General features: G+C 38.6%; 1 protein-coding gene across 1 annotated transcript in view; it reads left to right on the top strand.

Moving 5' to 3' along the window:
• RIF1 (replication timing regulatory factor 1) overlaps positions 1 to 23,133 on the top strand; it is a 38,539-nt gene that overhangs the window by 12,104 nt on the left and 3,302 nt on the right. Inside the window, exons 9-32 of the mRNA XM_055717938.1 lie at positions 1,309 to 1,460; positions 2,244 to 2,364; positions 3,235 to 3,408; positions 3,657 to 3,767; positions 4,018 to 4,080; positions 5,010 to 5,110; positions 5,529 to 5,615; positions 7,198 to 7,271; positions 7,381 to 7,561; positions 9,159 to 9,266; positions 9,506 to 9,655; positions 11,090 to 11,189; positions 12,330 to 12,594; positions 14,353 to 14,395; positions 14,730 to 14,932; positions 15,117 to 15,216; positions 15,593 to 15,730; positions 16,478 to 16,620; positions 17,612 to 17,701; positions 17,791 to 17,845; positions 19,080 to 21,824; positions 22,354 to 22,491; positions 22,761 to 22,838; positions 22,924 to 23,039. Coding sequence (XP_055573913.1) covers positions 1,309 to 1,460; positions 2,244 to 2,364; positions 3,235 to 3,408; positions 3,657 to 3,767; positions 4,018 to 4,080; positions 5,010 to 5,110; positions 5,529 to 5,615; positions 7,198 to 7,271; positions 7,381 to 7,561; positions 9,159 to 9,266; positions 9,506 to 9,655; positions 11,090 to 11,189; positions 12,330 to 12,594; positions 14,353 to 14,395; positions 14,730 to 14,932; positions 15,117 to 15,216; positions 15,593 to 15,730; positions 16,478 to 16,620; positions 17,612 to 17,701; positions 17,791 to 17,845; positions 19,080 to 21,824; positions 22,354 to 22,491; positions 22,761 to 22,838; positions 22,924 to 23,039 — 5,536 coding nt within the window. The remainder of the gene's footprint in view (positions 1 to 1,308; positions 1,461 to 2,243; positions 2,365 to 3,234; positions 3,409 to 3,656; positions 3,768 to 4,017; positions 4,081 to 5,009; positions 5,111 to 5,528; positions 5,616 to 7,197; positions 7,272 to 7,380; positions 7,562 to 9,158; positions 9,267 to 9,505; positions 9,656 to 11,089; positions 11,190 to 12,329; positions 12,595 to 14,352; positions 14,396 to 14,729; positions 14,933 to 15,116; positions 15,217 to 15,592; positions 15,731 to 16,477; positions 16,621 to 17,611; positions 17,702 to 17,790; positions 17,846 to 19,079; positions 21,825 to 22,353; positions 22,492 to 22,760; positions 22,839 to 22,923; positions 23,040 to 23,133) is intronic.

Consider the following 23,133-nt stretch of genomic DNA (forward strand, 5'->3'; position numbering starts at 1 on the left):
ACTGTCATTTTATGTAACTGGAAGAGAATATTCTGTCTAATAGTGGTCGATACTATGGTACATATCATTGGATATACACTTAGTATATCTGTGGTACATACGTTGCAATGTGTATATATACATATAGTGGTATGGACTCTGTATATATGTGTAAGTAAAATCCAGTGGAGTTTTTGTTTGTTTTCAGTTTGGGGTTTTTTTTAAGGAAAAGTGACAGTTTTATCAGTACTTCTATCTTAGTTTTTCTACCCGGAGAAAAGAATAGGATAAAATTAACAAACTTCTGTTTTGTAATGCTTTAATTGATCCAAACAGCAATGAAATAAAAAATAAAACATTCTGTAGATCTTATTCTGAAGTATGTGGATTAATTGGAGAAGAGCAATGCTTCGGGATTCTAGAGAAGTTGAAAAAAGTTGCTTTAAAGCTGTAACTGAGATCTGAACAAGAGTTTTAAGTCTAGCCTGTGTCAAAACACAGAATATTTATTTTTTATCTTGACTGTGCTTCTCCTTACTGTGTGTCCTGAAGAGAAAGCTAAATGTGGATGTTTTTTAGTTTAGCTGAACTTAACTGAAATTGTCATTTAAATTTGTTTCTTAACTGGTCGTTTGTTCTGTTTGTTGTTTCCCAGAAACTAATTGACATGGGATTTTATTCTGTCAAATGATAAAATCCATGGCACAGTTGGCATTCGTTGTGCATGTTCCAGAATGCCTAGTAAGGACTGCACACTGCAAAAGTAGTTTGTCAGCAGCTTCCTGTGAATTGCAGGTGGACAGGTTCTGATGCTGCTGAGCTGGCTAAAATTTTTTCTCTTCTTTAAAACACTTGCATAGGCTTGAGCAAGCTTCTGTCCAGACACGCTGTGCTATTTCTGCTTCAGTGGTAAATGATCACTCACAGCCCCAGAATACTGTATTTAAGATCACTCATTCTCATCCAGTAGTAATGCACATATACATTGTTTGGGTTTTCTTTTACTGTGGCAGATAGGGGGCTTAATATAGCAAGCAGGAGTGAATTTCCTCCTGTTTATGTTGGCATTCAGTAGATTTCATTTCAGTCGATACTGGAAAGAAATACTTGCCCTTTCCAGGGTTATATTAGACAACAGTTAGAGCAGTAAAATAGTCTGAAAAGTTGGTGCATTTGCTGTGTGTTTCAGTTTTGCAAATTGTCACTAATTGAATTTTAAGCTAAAATCTATTAGGAAAAAAACTAATGGTTTAAAAATTTTCCTTTTTTATTGTACTATGGTTTAATTATTTGTGTTGCCTAAAAATATGCTTTTTTTTGGTCTTCAAGATATATTGTGCAGTGCTAAAAGGCTGAAATTGCTCATGCAGCCGCTGTGCTCGATCCATGTGAGAACAGAGGCTTTGGCACTGACAAAACTAGAGGTCTGGTGGTATTTGCTCATGAGGCTGGGACCTCAGCTGCCTGCAAACTTTGAACAGGTAACACAACTGAAAAGAGTCATAGCATCATCACTTGGCCTATGTTGAGTGTGTGAAGCAAAGTCACCTCTTTGTTACAGTAACTTACTCTGTACCTGCTTTGTCCTGTCCAAAACTGTCTTAAGGAACTGAATCTGACTTGTGTATTTGTGTGCTGTGCTTGTTACATATAGCAGGTGCGCTCAGGACTATACGTGCGATCTTTTTAAAGTTCCAAAAGATTTAAGAGCATACCTGCATGACCTGTGAGCATCTTGGTGAAAACCTCCAGTGAGTGCACAGCAGTAATAAACATAAGCACCTGTATAGGGACCGCTTTGTCCTTTCCCTGTGCAGGTGTATGTCTTGGAAAGTCTGACATACTGACAAGAAAACATACTGAAAAGACCACAAAATACTGAGAAAGACACACAGAGAGAAAAGTGATCCAGATATTTCATTACTACTTGCATTGTAACTGGAACAAATATGATGTTTCTGTTAGGCTTCTGAATTTCATTAAATTAAACTTCAGGATGGGAGTAAAGAAAAAAATAATCTACCTTTTTAGACATGGAACGCTTGGATCATTCTAACTTGAGTTTTTGTTTAATCTAGCCATTTGTAGTTCACCTAGCAGTATGCGTATTTTATACAGCATCTTAAAAATATTGTTATAAGTACCCAGAAACTCTGAAAACACTGGTGCGTGAACAGCGGTACCATCTATGTGATATTTGAAGCGTATGTTTTGTGTCTTGTATGTGTATGGCCTGTTTTCACTGAGATTTGACATCTTTGCAGGTTTGTGTACCATTAATCCGAAGTACTTTAAGTCTGGATTCTTCTGCTCCGTTGCAAGGAACTCCCTCACGTGTACCAGCCAACCAATGTTCAGGCTCGGCAACCCCTGCGCAGAAATCAGGTATTAAAATACAAACCCGTTTCCAGCTATGTTCTAGATGCAGAAATCAATCTGTTCTGTTTAACATGTTTATGCTCTTTCATTTGCAATGTATTATTGAAAACAGTACTTTCTCTGCTTACTCATTGGAGAGCTCAGAGGTAGTGATTTACGTTGGTTAAAATGAGGCTGTTGTAGTCAGTATTTCAAGTTTACAAAATTGTGTTAATCAGATTGTGCTGTGGACCAGCTTTAATGTCCTGAATTGTGTTCTCTTTTGCAAGGAAACTTTGGCTTGAATTCTCATCTCTACAGCATTTTTAGTTTCTGCCTGAATAGTAACCCAGTGATCATAATACATCGATAATTTTGGTAATAATGTGGATGTGTCCTGGATGTGTAGATCTTCCTTTCTTTCCCTTTCAAAAAAAAAAATAATAAATTTAGTTCTGTAGGGATCATAACTGAGGTTGGTCAAAATGCTTTGCACATGAGACTTATTAAACTTGTGTTCAGTGTAAAAGTTTTTAATGGAAAGTCTTTCATAGCAGTAGAGTCCCTGTATAACTAGCACATAGCATAGCACATACCTGCTCTATAGCCACAACTTCCATGGAGACTTTTTTTGCCAAAATAAAGATTGGCCTCTGAGACTTTGCAATCATCGGAAGATACTTATACTTGCAAAATACGGGGTTATGACTGATGTTAAACCCAACTTAACAGGAGTGCATGCTAGATACCTCGCTGGCTGTTAGAGGTCCCTTTTAGCCAACTCTAGTCTGATTTTTTCTTTTCCTGTTAACTTTGGGATTTTGGTCTATCGCATCTTTCCTTTCACATGTTTGCAAATTAATTATGAGACACTGTTATTTTTCTCCCCTCACTTAGGTCCTTACCCATTTGCAAGTCCAGTCACACCAAGGATGAACTTGAATTCTAGTATAGCCGGAGGCATGGCGATGCCTTCCATTCAGCTTTTAGGAATTGAAATGCTGCTTCACTTCTTGATGGGACCGGAAGTTTTAGATTTTGCTAAGCAAAACAAACTTGTACTTAGTTTAGGTAAATGAATTACGTTTTTTTGAAATACTTTCGCATAATCTAAAATTGCAAATTTTGTTGGTTTTAAAGATGTCTGTTAGAAAGAAATGCTTTAAACATTACTGTTAGTTGTCATCTTTAATATTAGAAGTTGTTTTTATGTTAAATGCTGCAATTGCATATATATACTTGATCATTCTTAAGGCTTATATTACCAATAGACTGCAAAATAACAGATTTATGGAATGTTTATTTTTTTGTTCTCCTAGAGCCTCTCCAGTACCCACTGATCAGTAGCCCTTCCTTTTTTTGTAAGCACGCCAGCACGCTTATAAAGGCAGTTCAGGATGGCTTTATTGCAGTTGGAAAAGAAGTTCCTGGTAAGAATTTAGTGGTGAAGTTTGATTTCTTTCCCTTGCCCACTTCATTTTCTGGAAAATGTAAGAATAAATAACACTTTCTGTAATATACCAGTGTTACATTAAATAGAACTGGTCTGACTTTGTTTGAAAGCTTATGTCAGGTTTGGCTTACGTCAAAGTCTGTTGTTTGACATAGTTTGTATTTTAATTGCAATTTTGTTTAGTGGTTTTATTACAAATTGAATAAAAATGTTATGCTATCTTGTAGATTATATGCTGAATGTTATATGGAAGGACCTAAATGGATACGTAAAAACAGCTATTGAATCAGGTAACGAGTATATATATATTTTTTTTTTAATTTGTCATTGCTAACAAGTCAGAGGTTTGATTTCTTTTTTTTTTTTTTTAAATAAGACTAGACCGTAAGTAGTATTTGCTTCACTGCTGAAGTTGTCAGTAGTTTTTCTTGAAGCAACAACTGATATTTTTTGTGATGCCCACATCTTGTTGTGACAGATGCAAAATTATAGTAATCTCATCCTGTGAGGCTTCTTAGGGAAGGCACAGAAGCGTATGGCTTCAGGTGTATTGCATGTAGCAGTAAGAAAGATGTTAAAGCACTTTTAAGTGCTTTTCTTCCTGAAGAAATCTTTCCATTTCCAAAAAAAAATAACCCTACCACAAGTCTTTGGTATTGAGAAAATACATTCAGTGTATTACTCAAATTAGTCTTTGTTACGTGTGACTATGGCTAAATATTTTTTCTTTTTACTGTGAAATAAAATTCAATTAAGTATAGTCTTTACAGATGCATAGAAGTTAGTTTTTTCCTATTCTAAAAAAGGGTTCATTACTCCGTAAAGGCTTTGAAAGTCGAGAATATTTGTAATAATGAAATCTTTTATATTGAAAGATCTAACTGAAAAGCATGAGAGAGATGAAGTGCATTGCCTGGATGAATGCAGAATTTCATAACCTTTTTAAGTGTGTCAATTAAGGTTAATGATACGAAGTTGTTTCCACTTTACTGATAAAACTTAGGTGGGTTTTTTTTTTTTTAATTTAAACTTGGAACTTTCTGTTCTCCAGAGCAGAGACTTGGTATCCAAATCTATTAAGTATTTGTTATAAGTTTATAAATATACACAGAATATTTTTGATCCTGCGGTACATTACAGTATAAATATAGAGTTTATAATGATGGTCGGGGTGACCATTACTTTGTTGTTCTCTAACTGTAAATATACTTTATTCTAGAAAATAAGAAAGAAAAGCAAGGATCAGAAATACTGACTATGTTGCTCCAGGCCTTAAAAAACACTGTTAGATCAGCTTCTCTTCCTGCACAGAAAATACTGGTAAGTTCAGGTGGTTTGTCTGTTTTTTTAAACCTCTTTTCTTTTTGATGGTCTAGATTCTGATTGGTAGCAGCCTTTTGCATCTCACTTACCAAATGGTCTCCTTAAGAGGTAACTTTTTTAGTGCAGACTGTAAGTTGAGCAGTTTTCATCAGATGGCACAGTGTTGCTTAAGGGTTTCTTTCTTTAAAAGTGTTTCTCAGGTTTAGCAATGATGTTCACAGAACTGGGTACATGGTTCTCCTACTAGAACTTTCTGCTTGAAAGGACGCTTACTTTCACAACGGATTTTTTTTTTTCTTTTTACTAAAGGGAAGCCGTTGGTACAATTTTGGTTTTATTTGTGGTGTTAACTTAAAATAGTCGAGCCCACAGGAAATAATTATTTACATATGTTTTCTTCTTTTCCCCTACTTAGTCTCTCATCAATATTACTGTTAAGGAATTGCCTCCAAAAGTATTGGGATCACCAGCTTATCAGGTTGCTGATATGGATCTTTTAAATGTAAGTCTGACTTCATTCCAGAACCTTGTCTGTATTTATGCTGAGAGGTGTTAGGATGTCATATTTGCACATACAGAGGACTTTGTGAGTCATGAGATCCAGATCATTCAGGAAGTCATATTGTTTCATGTTCCAGTATGCAGACTTCGTTTCCAGTGCTCATTTCTGGTGAGTAATTTTAACTCTTTAGAACTAAGGCTAAGTATGCCGAGTGTCTGTAATAACGAAAGAGGGTTTCTCATGTTCAGGTCAGAATTTAAAATACAGATCACAGGTACTTTGAAGGGAGACTGCATAGTCGAACTGTGTAGTACTGCTTTTATGCTGAAAACTGATGTTTTGGGGAAACGTTCTAAATTCACAGGGTGAAGTTCGTAAAGGTAGAAAGTGTTACTTCTCAGGAAAAACTAAATGCACAGAAGCAAAGCAGTGAATAGCATGCTAGATAGCGTTATTTCAGATGAAGTTCAGGAGTCATAGTGTGAACTGCAGCCTGAACTTACTGGCCCCAGTCTACTGCAGAAAAACTGGTGATAATCATTACTAGTGAGAACTACTCTGTTCTGCTTTGGTCCTAACGAGCCCTAACTGGAGTGCTGCACTGTGTCCTCTGTACTGCACTGGAAGGCAGAAACAGGTGGGGGGTGTGTGTGTTGTGTTTAGAGTGGAGCAGGCTGACTGGGAGCATGCTACCAGTTAGATTTATTAAAAGTTTAAAAGGTTGTTCAGAAACTTAAAATTGGATGATGATCAGCTCTTCTCCTACACCCTCCTGCAGATAGAAGGAACTTGTTTATTTTGCAGCAGTGAAGATGGAGCTTTTTAGCCATTAAAGTAGCTAAACATTTACAGTGTTAGCCGGAGGATTCATAGAATTCATTTAGAGGCTTTTAAAAGCAAATACCTGTGAGAGAAGACCTAAATGTAATAAGAGTAAGCGGATGTTTCGATTTTAGTGAGTTAGTATAAAACTTTTTCTACCAGAACTGGTTTAGGAGCTCTACTCTCAAAATTCCTGTCTTTTCCTCCTCCTCAAGTGTTTTATTTACATTTGGAGGCTTTTTCTGACTTAGGTACAAGAGTCAGAACTTTATTAGGATGGCTGAAGTTGTAATTGTCAGGTATTATATGTATTTTGTTAAATCCTTCAAAGTTAGCAAACCTGAAATACTTGTGGTAGATTTTAACAGAGTTGTCGTGCTGAAACCCTGAAATAAGCAAATCTCGGGTTGCTCCACCTTTTTCCAGTGGCATTATGTACACCTGCCTGCTTGCATTGCGTGTAATTTCAAGTCAGCAATGACCAAGTACTATGAAATTTGTAACCTTTTAAACAGAAAAGTTTTTACTTCAACTATAGTATAATTTGTGTTGTGCTGAAGCATTGGGATCTAGCCGAAGCTTAGATTTTCAGTTTTCCATCATTTTTATTTCAAAGTGATAGAACTGAAACATTTTGACAACTTTTCATAATTGCAGGTTTCTGGCTTAAATGTAGTATATAAATACGCATGTCAGTGAGGCAGCCATTTCATTTGATCGATGTATACGTTGTTTTGACCTCTTAAATTTCTCTTACAAGGGAACACCAGCACTGTTCTTAATTCAGCTGCCTTTCGATAATAACCTCTTGGAATGTGGTGTAGCTGATGAGAGGTATGTGGTGGCGCTTGTTTATAACGAATTTCCCATTGAAGACTTCATAGAAGATTTTTTCTAACTTCAGCTGAAAAAGGTATCTTACCTGTTTAACTTCTTTCCCTAGATTCTTTGTAATTCTAGAAATGCTTGTGGGCTGTGTTTTGTCTGGGCCTACATCTCCGCTGGCTTTCAGTGAATCTGTGATCTGCATTATTAATCAGAGTGCAAAGGAAGTGGAAAATAAGGAGCATCTTTGGCGAATGTGGAGTATTGTTGTTAATCCGCTAACCGAATGGATTAATCAGGTATAGTGGTTTTTTGTGCTCTTCCCCATCCCCTGCCACCCCCCCCCCCCCCCCCCCCCCCCGCAAAAAAAACCATAGGAAAACTTAGCGCTGATCTTTTATCTCAATATATTTTTAGGAATTATGTGTCCTGAAGTGATAGTAAAATTGAATAAGCCTTGGTAGTATGAGTGAAGCTGGAATGTGTGCAGCATTTTTTAAACAAATCTCTAACTGGAGTATGAACATGTGCAGTGAGGTAGGATGAAGGGCAGTAGTGGAGTAGCGATCCGGAGTGTTGTTTGAAGTGATACCAGACAATAAGAATGATCACTCTGAAGTACCAGTGTCCCATACACTGTTGGGAATGTTCTTATCTCCTTTTTAAAAATGATAAATATGTTTATAGACGTGCTTCAAGCCTTCACTCCTTGACATAGTCTTGCTGCTACAAAGGATGGAAGCCTGCCCTCGAGGACCTGTTAATTTTAAATTCAAAGAGGCTTGTTTATGTGAAAACATAATAAATATCAAGTTGTGACATTTAGGATGTAAGTAGAACAGTGTTTCTTACTCATGTTAGAGTTCTTGCTTGGAAGTGCTAATGAAAGCCTGGAAACTAATATTCAACAGGTTCTGCAGGTTACTTACTAGAAGGGCTTTGACTGTAACGTAGGAGTTGTTGGACCTCATGTAGTCCTTGGACCTTAGACTTTATGAAGTCTTAGATTAATATTTAAATCATTACATCTCAGAATTTATGAAGAAAGTTTTAGGCGGTTGTCCTGGTTTCAGCTGGGATAGAGTTAATTTTCTTCTTGGGAGCTAGTGCAGTGCTGTGGTTGGATTTGGTGTGGGAACGGTGTGGTCGGGGACATCTTGGCTTCTCAGGCCTTGCAGGTTGGAGGGGCAAGGGAAACTGGGAGGGGGTGCAGCCAGGACAGCTGCTCTGATCTGGCCAGAGGTGTTCCGTACCGCGGGACATCGAGCTTGGTATACAGACCGAGGGGGCTTCCCAGGCTTGGGGATGGTTGCTCAGGACTGGCTGGGCATCCATCATCGGGTGGTGAGCAGTTGTATTGTGCGTCGCTGGTTTTCTTTTCTCCCTTCCCTTTGGGGATTTCATTCCTCTCTCCTCCCTCCTTTACACTGTAACTTGTTGTTGTTGTTATGTTTCTATTTTATCTCAGTTGTTGAACTCAAACCTTGAGTTTCACATTCCTTTCTGATTTTCCTCTCCACTCCCTTGGGTGAGCGGGGAGTAAGCAAGTGGCTGCGTGGCACTTCATTGCTGGCTGGGGTTAAACCATGGCAGTGCTTTTAGTAGGTTGCTGTCATCACTTACTGCAACTGAAATAACTAAAGAGTATGTAAGACATTTTGTACCTGTTTTTTTTTATTCTTGGATTTAAATTATTTTGGAAACAGTGCTTTTTATCTTTTTAAGTAGTAGGATCAGCTTGAACTCTTGAAAGAACTGAGAATAGCTAATTTCAAAAGGCCACTGGCAGTTTAGCTTGCATGGATCTTTTGTATAAAGTAAGTGTATTTAGAATAGCTTTGTTTGTCATCTGAATCTTGCAGCTTCGTTAATTAGAAAATTGTTTTCTCATTGCAGACTAACGAAGTAAATCAGGGTGATGCACTGGAACACAACTTCAATGCTGTTTATAGTGCATTGTTGCTACCAGTATTGCACATCTTTCCCGTTCAGGAATTCCCACAGGTAACAGTGAATGTGTAATGTTGATTAGAAACAATGTGGGTTTTATAAAAAAAACTGTGAAGTACTACCAGATAGTCTCAGAGCAGAGTTTGTTGCCAGTATGTATGTACGTTGGACCACTGCTCCAGGGTTGGATTTCTTGAGTTAGATAGATTTTTGACAGAAGAAAATTTAAAGCAAGTTTTTCTCTCCATGCACAGACATTGGTATTTATAAACTTTTTCTTTCTGTTGTTAAAGCCAACTATGAAATCCTTGTTGCGCACTTGGTCAGACCTGTATAGAGCATTTGCTCGCTGTGCTGCTCTAGTTGCAACAGCAGAAGAAAACCTATGCTGTGAAGAACTTTGTGCCAAAATAATATCTGGGCTAGAAGGTGAAACTCCAGTAGTGAGTATAAACCAGTGATATTGAACTGTATTAATGCTTTAGTGGATATAGTTTAAATTACATATAAGAACCTCTTGTAAATTCTAATGTAGTACTTTCTATAACTTAGAGACTTTGATAAGCCGTAAAAAAGTTCTTATTTACTAACAGGAGGTGGAGTTGATGTAGAAATGGACTGGAAGAAGAGAGTGAAAACAATTGCAAACCTAAATAGTAAAATAGCATTTAAGCATTCTTTGCACTTCTCTTGCAAGTAATAATGGCTTAGTTAATATCACATCATGGTAAATATGATGTGTCTAGTTGAAATGTGTGTGTGTATATGTAGTAAACTTCAGGATGAATCGACAAATACCACAGAAATGGGCATTTTGATTAGGAAGGAGGGTAGAGTAGCACTGTGGCATTCAGAGGGCATAACTTGCTGCGTTTCTGACACTGTCAACCTTGTACACTAAAATGTGAATACTAATAAAGTTTTATAAAAGACAAAGCTTTTGAAAGAGGATGTCTTTACATTATCTGTCTTGCCTGTTTGCAAGCTACATCGTGTGGAGAGATAGAGTGTCTGTAGGTGTCAGTGAACAGTAGCTTTGGAACACAAAATCCTTTGTGCTTCAAAGTTGACTGTCTTGAAAAAATACTGTGAAAGGAACAAATAAGAAACAGATGAGAAAGAAACAGGGCATTTGCAACTTTGGAGGATTTGGATTTGAAGAGTTTGGAGGATTACATCATTATAACTTTGGATGCTGCTGTGTCCTGATGATCAACTTCAATTTTCAAAAATTAATAATTATTAAGCAAGCCAAACTTAAACAATTTATAGCTTTGGTATGTAAGTTGTATAGAAATTAAACTTTTTTTGGCTTACCCTATCAATGTTCCTTTTAAAAGCAAGTTTTGTTTATTTAGGAGATATTGTGATGAACTGGGGGGAAAAACCCACAACCTTGACCCGTCTTTTTGTATGTACTAGAAACTGATGATGCTTCCTGAATGTTAATGACAACCTTACTGTTACGCCTACAGTGACTTTTCTGAAAATCAGGCTTTGTACAATAACTGAACTTAACACTGAGATCTGGTAATATGTTTCGCGAGACAGCTAGTACCTTGAACCTTAATACTTTTGATGCATTTTCTTAAACCTAACACCTTCTTTACACCTGCCTGTTACTGTTTTGCTTTTTTAAATAGTATATATGCTTATGTCTTATTTGTACAGAATGGGAAGACTCAGTCTTTGGCTTGTGTAAATGTGTGTATTTTAAAATATAATCTTATCTGATCTTTCCTGCTAATGCAGACAAATGTCAGCCACTTTTAAATTGAAAAAAATGTTTGTGTCGTTGTCCTGAATGGCCAACATGTTTCTTTTTCTGTCACTGTTGCTCTTTTGAGTATTGCTGATGACTTTTGTTTACTCCTCAGATGTTGTCAATGATGGATGGTCTCACGCATATTGTGTCAGTCATGGTTGACTGCATCAACTTTGCACCATATGGTACTAAATACCAGCCAAAAAACAGATGTAAGAAAGTACTTGAATATTGGGGTTTTCTGTGTGTGTCTTCCGGAGTTGAAAATTAGAGTTGCAGATGCAGAAATGATGACTGTAGGATAGTAATGGTCTATAACATACTATTTAAGAACTGAAGGGATTGACAAAAAAAAAAATCATTAAAAGGCACTAAAAATACCATCCAGTATGAATATATGACTGTTGGATCTTTTCTGTTTGTTGAGCAGTTACTGCATAGCCTGACGAAATAGATCTGAAATTGATGTAACTCTTGAGGCCACTTGACTTTCAGCTTGACTGCTGGTTTTTGAACTTGTATTTGATGTTTTGGCTATGTTTTCATTTTTGCTTGTGAAATCTGCTACTTTTGCTTTGTTCAGATGTAATCTAAAGCAGTAATGCCTGATTGTAATCCACAATCTAATTACATAATACGTGCCTAAAACTGATGATAAACTGTTAACATTTGCAAGGCTACTGCTCCTGAAGCTGCTTTGCACAAAATGGTTGAGAATAGATTTAACAGAAATTGAAAGGTTATTGTATGTAAAAAGTTCTTTGTTTTGTTTCCTACTGCCATTTACAACTACTAAAGCGGAAGAAATAATTTAAGAGTAACGTAGTTCAGTGTAATACTCAAAGTATTTATAATTTCTCTGCCCCATATGAATTTTTTATAGTAGTAAGACATTGTGTTGGACTGCTGAAAGAAGGAAATGTTTTAATTGGAAATGTTGATGAGGAAAAACAGGATGGAAATTTTGCTTACAAATAAATAAAACATACTTCCCCGTCCCTCTTCCTCAGCTGTTCCAGAATCGATGCATATCAGCTAGTCTTTGTAGAGTGGTTGCTGCCTCTCTGCAAGTAGGCATTGAAGATACTTAAAAGCATAATCATTTGTGTGACCAACCATAAATTTAAGTAAGAGGAATAGGAATCATCTGCAGTGATATGATAATATTATGCATTAACAACTGTATGTCTTCTAGTAGGTCTGGTTTTAAACTGTTTGTATGTAGGTATAGTTTGGGAATCAAAGTTCTGTTTGTCATGTAGAGAAAAAGCTGAAATGTGTTTTGTTGCAATGCATGTTGGTTAGATAGGAAAAAAGCTAATACTTTTTTTTTTTTTTTTTTTTAACATTAGCTCCACAGACGCCTACAGATTGGTCTAAGAAGAAAAAGGAACCCCTTGGAAAGCTTGCTTCTCTATTTAAACTCCTGGTGATGTTACTAAACTCTTTCCATGTGTTCAGTTCCAAAGAAATCTGTTCAGAAACATTGGTCTCTGTTGGTCCTTCAATTATTACTATTCTTCACAACATCATCAGCCACGTTTCATTGCCTTCAGTGATTGGGACTATGTTTGCAATTTTTTCAAAACCCCTGGCAGTGTTTTATGAAAAAACAAAGTGAGTATTTTAAGAATGGTTGGAAAAACTGGATTCATTGTATTGCTGCATATTGGTGAAATTTTGTGTGGTCTGTAGCAAGCAGCGTATCTGAATATAGCTTGGGAGTTTTCAGAGCTTTGGCACTGATATGCTAAGAACTTTAAGCTTCTGCCAAGTCTCTTGCCTTTGAGAGCACCGTGTATTTTACTAGTTTCAGCCTAGCTAGTAGCTGCTATGTTTGTAGTGCACCCAAACATCACAGAAAGAGTGTAGAGGTCTGTGAGGCAGTCGCTGAGGTCTCGCTGTTAACTACAATTGCCGCATAAAAACTGAGGGGCTGGGACTGAGCTAAGGAATGGCCTGAGTGGTGCATCGCAGGCGTGTCACCTTAGAGCCCTGCCCTCCAGTGAGCTTCAGCACAGTTCAGAAAAACCACACGTGAGCAGCAGTCTCCACTGTAATGCTTTTCTTTAGAAATAAAACTAAACCTACCTAGTCATACGCGAAAGGAAGCCTACAGGACTTCTGAAAGCTTGGTATTTTAAATTGGTGTCTCTTTAGAGTGACTGTATTGTCATCTCTGTAAGGCTAAAGTGTTTGGTTTCTACTTGCTGTTTATTTTCACTGCAGTGAGGAAATCTATTAACTGTAATTTGCTTTCTAGTTGGCAGGAACTGTGTAACGTTTTGTAGGAAATAAATCATAATTGCTTGGCATGCACTAAAGTTCTGGAAGTTTTTGAGCAGAAGGAAGTACTGAGAAATACTTGTTTGTTGCTCTGGACTTTCTGTTTTTTCATATGGCTTTGCTTTTTTATTTTTCAATTGTTGTAAGCTTCCCAGGACATGATGGAATTGGGAGGGCCTTGGTGGGAGGGGGCTGGCAGAGGTTTGTCTCTGATGTGTTGATCCAAGAGATGTATGCTTTGCTGAGGGTAAGGAGAAGAATTGAGTCCAGCTCTGAGTGTTTGGCAGGAGGGGGGTAGGACAGGGTGCTGCCAGTCAGCCTGTAGGTGTCTTCTTGAAGCTTTTACTGAAAGTTGAAGCAGGACTGTTACCACTAAACTAAAATTCATCAGGAGTCCCTGTCTTGGAGGCAAGAATCCACTTGTTCCTGTGTAAGATTGAGTTGAATGCCACCTCTCTCCATCTCCCATCTCATCTGCCTTTGTTTGAGCATTGTCTTTCTTAGAAGAACTCGTTAAAAGGGAGAAGTGACTGTTTGGATATCTAGTTTTGGAGGAAGGCATATGCAGGCGAGTGTAAGTTTGGGAACCTATTCTGGTTGGAGGTCACAGTCCTATAAAATGAATTACTAAATGCAGTTTTCTTGCATTTTTCAGGATGGTGAACCTAGGGATTTGTTTCCATGAAATTACTCAATTTAGGTGGTACTTTGGCTTTTTAATGCAGATCTTTATGGGGCCTGGGAAGTGTGTTTGAGGAGAGGGTTAAGAGCAACACAAAGAAGGCAGTTAGAAGTTACTTCATAAGAAAACCTTTAATTTTTAAGTTTGTACTAATTACTACCGATCTTTCCTTTAGTTTCTCTTAAAGTTAGTGTATAAGTATCAGTGGGTTAAAGGATAAGCTTACTTGAAAGTATTTACATCAGGAAATCTTTTAATCACCCGGCAGGAGGCTAGTTTCACAACATTATTTCATCAAGTTGTATGCTAAAACCTAGTGTGCAGGGCTGGGGTGCATTATGTGTTTAATTCTTACGCTTGGGGTAAGTGAGGCAGCAAAATATAACTTTTTTTGTTTGTTTTGGCAGGCTTGCTGATGTATCTAAAGTATACAGTAATCTTAACAACAAGGTAAATTTGCTAGAGAAATAGCTGGGGTTTGGGAAAATGTCTGACACTGGAGTTTTGCGATTCGTCCTGTATTCTAAAAAGAAAAGTAATAAAAAATGTAACGAAAGTAGAGATTTAATTTTCAAATGATGTATTTTTTTACTAAAAATGCAGCTGAGGGGAGGACCACTAAGTTTAGCCATTAGACTTTTTGTGTGGTGTGGCGTGGTGTTTAAACTTGTTTATTCACGCCATACTATTCTATGGGATAATAATGTTTTAAATGATTTAAACTTTTAAGTATGAGCAATATTTGAATTAAGCAAAGAAACCTATTGTTTCTTCTCTCCCTCAGCTTGAAAAACTGCTGGCCAAGATAATCCTGTGTTTAGAGTCTCACTGCACGGGCTCTTACGACAGTGAACTGCTAGAGCAGCTTTCTCCGTTGCTTTGTGTAATATTTCAGCATAAGAGCAAACAGATCCGCAACCAGTGCGCCCAGTTCTGGAACGCGACATTTGCTAAGACAACGTCATTAACATATCCTGAAGAGTTAAAGTAAGATACATCGGGGTTTTGTGTTGATATATTTTTAAAGGAAGAGATCTCGGGTTAGGTACAAGTGATCGGCATTGTTCTGGTTGCCATTTATATTCTGCTTTTTGTGCAAGCTGGGTTATCTGCTGGTCTTGTTGTGTACCATCCCCACCCCGTAAGATTAAACTTCTTTTTTGTTGAGCAGATCTGTGTTGAGGCAGGCCAAAAAGAAAATTCCACTCCTGCTGCCTGGTTTTGAAAGCCTTGAGATAGCTGAAGAATACAGTGGCCCATTCTCCGATACGGTAAATACTTTGTTGCCCCCAGCGGGTGCTCCATTGTGTGTAACTTCATGGGAATTGTTCAGAAGGTAGTGGCAGGGTCAGTTCTGGTTGTTGCTCTGACTGGCCTGCACTTGCTTCATGTTTGGAATGATAAACTGTGCGGGGTGGGTAATCACTGTTAAAAGGCTGAGCTGGTTCTTAACAGTTTATGCATTTTAAATTGTGGGTTCTACTAGGTTGTTTGAAACGTGGGGGTTTTTTAAGTTGTCCTCTGTGTAATTTAGAGGAAAGTGGGAGTGTGGAACAATGTAGTTATAAAAATTAATGCACCTCAGGATGGGTTTGTGAGCTTGGAGCTTCTTCATACACTGCATTCAGTGTATTTTTATTTGAATAGGTGGAAAATTCACAGCTGGATGCAAAGATAAGTGGAATGGAAGTTAAGTTGAGTCAAAAACGAGACTCTATATTGGCACAGGCAAGTGAACTGAAAAATGAAGACAAGTCCAGTGATATGCAAGTGACACCTGCAAAGGTAAGGTGTTTACAGAGAGCTGTGATAGAATCGGATCCATTACATTCTGCAGCAGGACACCTAGTATGCGGCTGTAAATTCTCAGCAAAGATCAATCAGTTTTGCGATGCTGAAATACTTTTCTTTCAGACTTACATGGTATAGCACACTTTAATTCATTTTTCCCGTTTAAATTCTCTGTGAAGTTTATGGATTGCTGAATTTTAAGGAGGGATTATGGAGGGCTACTTGATGGATGGGGAGGAGTGGCAACCAGGTACAGAATTGTCACCTCAGTCTGGTTGCAGGTTGTGACAGATTCAGGTTTTGAGGTGGATCTTGGTTTTGGTAGCCCTGTGCTGCGTGCTGCAGCTCTGTCACCTGTGCTAGGGAGAGAAGGGTGTGGTGTTCTTAAGGAATCGCTGATTTAGTAAACAGCAGTAAATAATAACCCTCACATATATTTAGGTTCCTTCAGCTGTTACAGGCTTTGAACTTGAAGATGCTAAAGGAAGTGTGGAAGCCTGTGTAAGGGCACAGAGGAGGGGTTCCAGAACCTCCTAGGTGGTAGTGTTGGAGGGGGGAACCACCCATGAAGAAAATCGGCACCTACTGAGGGATTTGTGGCAATCAATACACTGGAAAAGCTGCAGTTATTTGAGAACTGTTCCATTTAGGGTGACTGCATCAGAAATATGAAAAACACTTTCAGTTCTTCTGTTTTGTTTCTTACCCAGTTTTTCTTTTTTTATTTTTTCTTTTCTGTAGTTGAAACGAGAACGTTCATCTTCGAAGACTAAAACTGAGATACCTTTGGAAGAGGAGAAATCTGTTGATTTTGTGTTTATTCCTCCAGAAACAAAAGCAAGAATATTGACAGAACATCAAAAAGAAGTGCTTAGGTCAAAGAGGTCTGTAACTTAGCGCGATTTGAATCTAGATGTGAAATGTCATTACACTAAGTCTGTCAAATTGACAGAACTTCAATTCCTGTATCTTGGACTACTATAAGTAATGAAGTCTTACTCTACCATGCAAGTTGTAAAGTTTAAAGCTAACAAAGTTCCTTTCTTTACTGTTTTAAAGCAACCAACTTACTCTCTGACCTGCATTCTGTTTTGATTAAATATACTCCGTTACCTGTTTGGAGTTTGGTAATTTGGAGTTCGCGTTTTTGCTTCATGACTCTCACTTGCAATGTGATATGGAATATGTCATTTTTCTGAAATCATTGCAATGAAAGGCGTTTTTGTTTCACCTCATCTGAAGGGGGAAGGCTTCTAAATTTGAAAAGAAGTCTTATGTCAGCAGCATATTAGAAGTTAGGATATGCCCAAGGCTTGTTTTAATTGCAAGGTCAGGCAGCAAAAACAGGGTAAGCAAAATTTTTGTATGAGGGCAGTTGACAGGAACTCCATTGGATTATATAGTTAGCATCTGTCAGTGAATTCTTTGCAAAGTGGGATCCCAATCACATCTATCTTTCTCCCCATCCCCCCCCAAGCATGTTTGAAGTGAAAAAAAGTTTAATGCAACTGAAAATAGTGGTCTTGAAATAAGGAGATAAATCATGATCTGCCTCCGCTTTGCTGTGCCACGTGGAATCTGAGGTTGTTGCAGCCAGTTGAAATACTTGTCTTTTCTGCCCAGAACGGGGAGCGGAGCGTGTGGTCACACAGGCCCCTGGTACTTCGTAAGCACTGCCCTGCTTCTTGTGTGGCAGTGCCTACTTGGGCACGTGTTGTGGTTTGAGTAGTCTTGAGAGTCTGGAAGTTCAGTCCGCTTCAAAGAACCATCCACTCTGTTGTGATTAATGCATTGCACCACCCCCCACCCTATCCTTTTTTTTTTTTTTTTTTTTTTTAAAAAGAGTCTGACTTGCCATTTCTGGTTTTGTTTCAGAGTTGATATTCCTGCTATGTACAACAATTTGGATGCATCACAAGATAGTACCTCATTTTCTCAGTATACCCAAAGCCAGGAAGATTCTTTGTAAGTAAAGGCGGCCAGTATATCAGTGCATACGTTAAAGGTGTCCCCCTTTTCTGTAACACTTCTAATTTAACTGATTTCTGTTCCAGGGAAAAAGAACCTTCAATAGAAAATGCAAAAGAAGATGTTAAAAACAAGCCTCAGGTAATTTCTCATTGTCTAGTAGTAATCAAGATACCAGAACTATAACCATACTGGTGATGTCACCTTCACGTTAGTGGCTCTGGTAATTAACGGCAAAACCCTTTGATTACTGGCTACGATATTGATTAGGAAACTCTTCAAGAAAAAAACAAACGCAAATGTGTTGGCTCACAGGAATAATTTCCTTTCCCTGTATTGATTAACCTGGAAGACTCTTGAGAATATCTTTTTCTTGGGCTTCCTCTATTTTTTCCGCATCTGAATAACACTGACAGAGGCTCCATGACTATGGAATACACTGATGGCTTTTGTGGTTTGCATTTCATTCTCATCACCAGATATGAATTTATTAGTGCTGTAGTGTTCTTTGCGCTGTGTTCTTCTTTATATAATTTACAGTAGAAAGGGCCCATCATTAAGCATTTTTACCTAATTTTGAAAATGGGAGGATTTATATAGTTAATTTTAGTATGGATGCATTTAAGTTTTGTTATACAGCTACAGGTATTACGGGGACTTAAGGATCAGGCACATGTATTCACTACCACTGACTAATATTTTACTGGGGTAAAAATACCCTGAAAGTTGTAGCACAGATTTACTGTGACTTGCTATGGTGCTATTCTAAGACTTTTTGAATTGCCTAACTTTATGTTAGGAATTACAAGCTTTTCTTGGATTTTTCCCCCTGCTAGCAGATGCATTAGGTATGCATCATGATTTTCTGGAACTTTTTTCACTTTTTTTTCAAAATTCTTAATGTTGATTTCTATATTGCTGTAGTGGACTGTGCTTTTAAACAGTTTGGCTGTGTTTCCACGTTCTGAACTGCTTTTGGATGAAGCTGTAAGGGCTTGAGCTGGATTAAATAGTAGATTTAGGATTTACAATTCTTTTTTTCTTCACAAAATAGAGTTCTGTTCGCTTTTGTAGACAAGTTGGCTGAACAGCTAGCTTGATCAACTGTAGTGCCAAACAGGCAGTAGGTAAAATACAGAAGATTTTCTTTAGATAGTAGTAGGTTTTTTGCAGTTCTTCAGGTTTGGGATTAAATGGCTTTACATTTTTTTTTTATTACTATTTTATAACTACTGATTGACAGAGTAAAATAATTTGTAGGAAGGGTGGCTTGAAAAACCTTGTGGGATGTGTTTTCTATTCTACCAGAGCTACTCCTTTTATATTCTATTTATAGCAAAACTACAGTATTTTGCTGTTCCTATTTTTGGGACAGGAAGAAGATGGAAAGAGTGAAGGATGGACCGACAAACCAGATCATCCTCTTGACGATGCCACCTGTGTGAAAAAGTCATCTGTTACTCACATAGAGGAGAGCTCAACTTTAAATAGTGAGGGAGAGGCAAAAGAGGATACAGCTAACGTGATTCCAGAGGAGCCATCGGTTGGAGAGGGATCAGAAAAAAGTACTGTGGAAACAGCATCAAAGGAACCCTTAGTAGTGAACGAAAACACTTCAAACGTCAGCAGCTGTTCAACTTCAAGTGGCATAATTTCTGGAACACCGCCATCTGCAAGCCGACGGCAGTCTTTTATCATTTTGGAGAAATTTGGTAGCTCAGAGAACAGACCCTTTAGCCTTTCAGCATTAAACAGTTTATCAGCGACGCCTGGAAATGCTTCTGTGGTAGCTAAACCAGAAAATACAAATGTATGCAAGACCAGTACTAAACCAGAAAAGTCTGGAGAAGAAAATAAAAAGCCTTCGAAATCAGAGTCTGAACAAATTTTTACTGCGATCCGAAGGCTAACTCGCAGGCAGACTAAAATGGAGCACAAAGGCAATATGCAATCCAAACTTGCAGCTAGGTCAGACCAAGAGAAAAGCGTACAAGAGTCTTCTGCTACCAACAGTACGGAAAATAGTCCTGAACAGTCTCCTACAGTAGAAGACATAGAATACCTTCTCCTTTCTCATTCCCAAACTCTCTATTCCACAGAAGTAGAAATTAAAAAAATTGAAAGTGCGGTAGCAGAAATGGAAGCAGAGCAGGCATTAGATACAGATTCTAAAGAAAATACGCCCCCAGAGGGGACTGTGTCATCGGACCAGGTAACAGGCAATGATAGTCACGTTCCACCTGTGACTCCTAATCAGAAAATACTAAGACGTTCTTCAAGACGACGGTCAGAAACTGTGGAAGGTGTGGGAGGTAGTCAGGATAAGGAGGATGGCCACCAAAAGAAAGACAGGCATAAGGAAGATGAAAAATCTGGGCAAAAGAAGGTGCCGCAGACTAAGGATGATGGATCGCAAAAGCAGAAATCGGTTTCTGGGAAAACTACAGAAAGTACAAATAAAGAAAGCGGCCCTCTTGAGAGAGCTGCTGCAGAGGACGTAAGCTCAAAGGGGTCTCCCGCTTCAGCGGACTTTGATGAGGAAGCAAACAGAAGTGCTAGGAGATCAGAAGGTAGCTTGAATACTGACACAGAAAGTCAAGACTGTAGCTCAAGTACAGGAGGTCAGAAGAAGATTGAGCGCCCACGATACCACACCAGAAGAGCTTCACAAGGATTGCTTGCCAGCATAGAAAATTCAGAGTGTGATGGCTCCGATGCCAAGGAGGAAAGCTCAAGGAAGAAAAGATACGCCAAAGTGAAAAATAGAGTTGAGTCTTCTGAAAGTAAACTGAAAGATACACAGCTAGGAAGCCATAGCCATGAGGTGTCTTCCCAAGGAAACGTAACGAAGACTCTGTTGGAAACAAATAAAGTGAGCCAAGAAGTCAGCACAGATGCTGTAGTGACATCTGAAGCCTGTGGCCTGAAAAATGAAGCAATTCCTACAGATGCTAACAAAGCTGTGGGATCTCCCGGCTCACAGGATTCACCTGATGCACAGAACGCAAATGTGGAACAAAACAAAAGCAATACTTCGGTGGAATCATTCACCATTTCGTGTGTATCTGATCAAGATATGAAAGCAGCAGAGGAAGATGAAGATGGTGAGAAGCAAACAAACATAGACTGTTGTCAGGCTGTTGTGTGTGAAGGTGTACCAGGGGCAAATGCTTCAGGGAGTGATCTTCCCCCTCAGCAAGTACCCGTGTGTCACCACAAAAAAAACAAAAGACAGAAGAGGTTAAGGAACAACTGTAATCTCTGCTGTAAGAAGCAAAAGCAGCAACTCAGGTCGTTCAGTGAATCAAAGAATCATGAACTGAGTGAGCCCCAAACCACCCCGGCTGAGACGTCTGTAAATACACCAGAGATGGCGGGTAAATCAAATTTGGACGAGAGCTTGTGTATGGTCCCTTGTGCAATGAGCACTCCATTGCATCCTGCTCGGGCACCCAGCACTTCGGGTGTGGAAGGGGAGAGAACAACTGAAGATAACCAGCCAGGAAAGAGTGTTGGAGTAGAGGAGAATCTAGAGAATCTAGAGCATATAGCAGGTGAAATAACTGGCTCTGTAGTGGAAATAAAAGAACCTGCCGATCAGAATGACCAAACTGAAGAGTGTCCATTGGAGCGTGTTTCGGATGAGCCCAGTGACGGCTGCCTGGCTGCAGGGAATCAGAGCGAAGAACCAGCAGCTACAGAAAAAGAAGAAATAAGTCAGAATGGACAACTGGAAGAGATACCCGAGGCAGTGATTGTCAGCGAACCTGAGCAAGAACAGATGAATGAACTAGAAAGTAATTGGGATGATAAACCAGCAGCTGGGAATACTGCAGGGGAAACTTGCATTAATCAAGTTAAAGAGGTGAAAGAGGAATTAGTAGAAACTGAAATAATGATGCCTGAAAACGTGGCCTTGGACGGAGAAGAGGCAGTAGAAAATCACAGTGTGAATTCACCTCAGAAGCTGGAAGGTGATTCTTTGGTGTTGGTTAATGAAAGCCCTAATGGTACGCAGACACGCTGCATGTGGTCTCCTTCAGCTTCTCCATCCACTAGTATTTTGAAGAGAGGTATAAAAAGAAATCAAGATGATGAATCCCTGTCACCTGTGAATAAGGTACTGCAGTGCGATTCATTATGTGATACGATTAATTTGGTTCGTTACTGGGATATGTAACTGTCTGTAGTGTAATGAGTTCCAAATATGCTGAATTTATTGACTTGGTTTTTTAATTGTAAACAATCCTGCTGAAGGTGAAGACTTAACAGACTTCTTTTGGGGAGGTACAAGCACTGACAAGGCTTGCATTATCGGCATGTCATTCGGGTGGGGAGTTTTTATTGAAGTGGAGCGCCAAAGTCTCATCTGCTGCCAGGGTTGCAGCGCAGCAGATGTTGCTGCAAAGCCACCGTATGCAGAGCCAGAGCCTTAGCCCTAGGTTTTGAGCAGCTTTTTACAAAATGTGTTTAAAGTTTCCTTTAGCAGCAAGGAGGCCGTGCTTTCTGTCCTTGGGTGAAACATCTGTGTCATTTGAGGACTGTAATGAATTTATTTCCAACTGAGCTGTTTTGTCTCCTCAGACTTACTTCACCAGAGTGTGGTGGTTTGAGTTCTTACTATAAAAACTAATTCTTTCTCAAAACAGATTCGTCGAGTGTCTTTTGCAAATCCAATTTATCGAGAAGGACTGGCAGATGACATAGATAGGAGAAGTCCTGTCATTAGATCCCATTCTTCACCATCTTCCCGAAGTCTTAAAATTTTATCTAATGTTCAGGCTAAGGTAAATTCTGTTACGTATATTCTGTATGTTGCGAGTACTCACATTTCTCATTTATTACAGGTAATGTTGCTTTAGTGTACATTCATAGTCATTTGCAAATAGTTGTAAGCAGAGAATTGCTAAGTGTAAGAAACAGTTGTAACTGGTTTAGCCTGACTCATTCTGTTACTCTATGAAGACAAATGTGCTCTGAGATCTAGGTAGCTAAATAGTACAATTAACCAAATTCCTACAATCCTGAGAAACATATTTTGTCTTTTTCTATCCAGAATATTACCACTCCGACCAAAGGATGTCTATCTCCAGGATCTCGCAACCCTAAATTTAAGAGCTCAAAGAAGTGTTTAGTAAGAACTGCTTTGGTTCATGTATTTTTCTTATTTTTTCCTGTATTCAGTTGTGTGATAGTTTAACAATTTTTCTGTATTCAAGATAACGGAAATGGCTATGGAATCGGTGCCTTGCCCTACAGAATGCATGTATCCTGCCTTAGCTGGCTGCAAAGCACCAGTTGAGGTGATTTTACCTCAGATTACATCAAACATATGGTAAGTGGATTGCTGCTTTAAAGAGGCCATTTTAACAGGAAACAAATACTCACTGAACCTACAAAACCAAATTTTCTGATGCAAAATGTGATGA

This window comes from Falco cherrug, chromosome 8 (assembly GCF_023634085.1).
Source record: "Falco cherrug isolate bFalChe1 chromosome 8, bFalChe1.pri, whole genome shotgun sequence".
NCBI lineage: Eukaryota > Metazoa > Chordata > Aves > Falconiformes > Falconidae > Falco > Falco cherrug.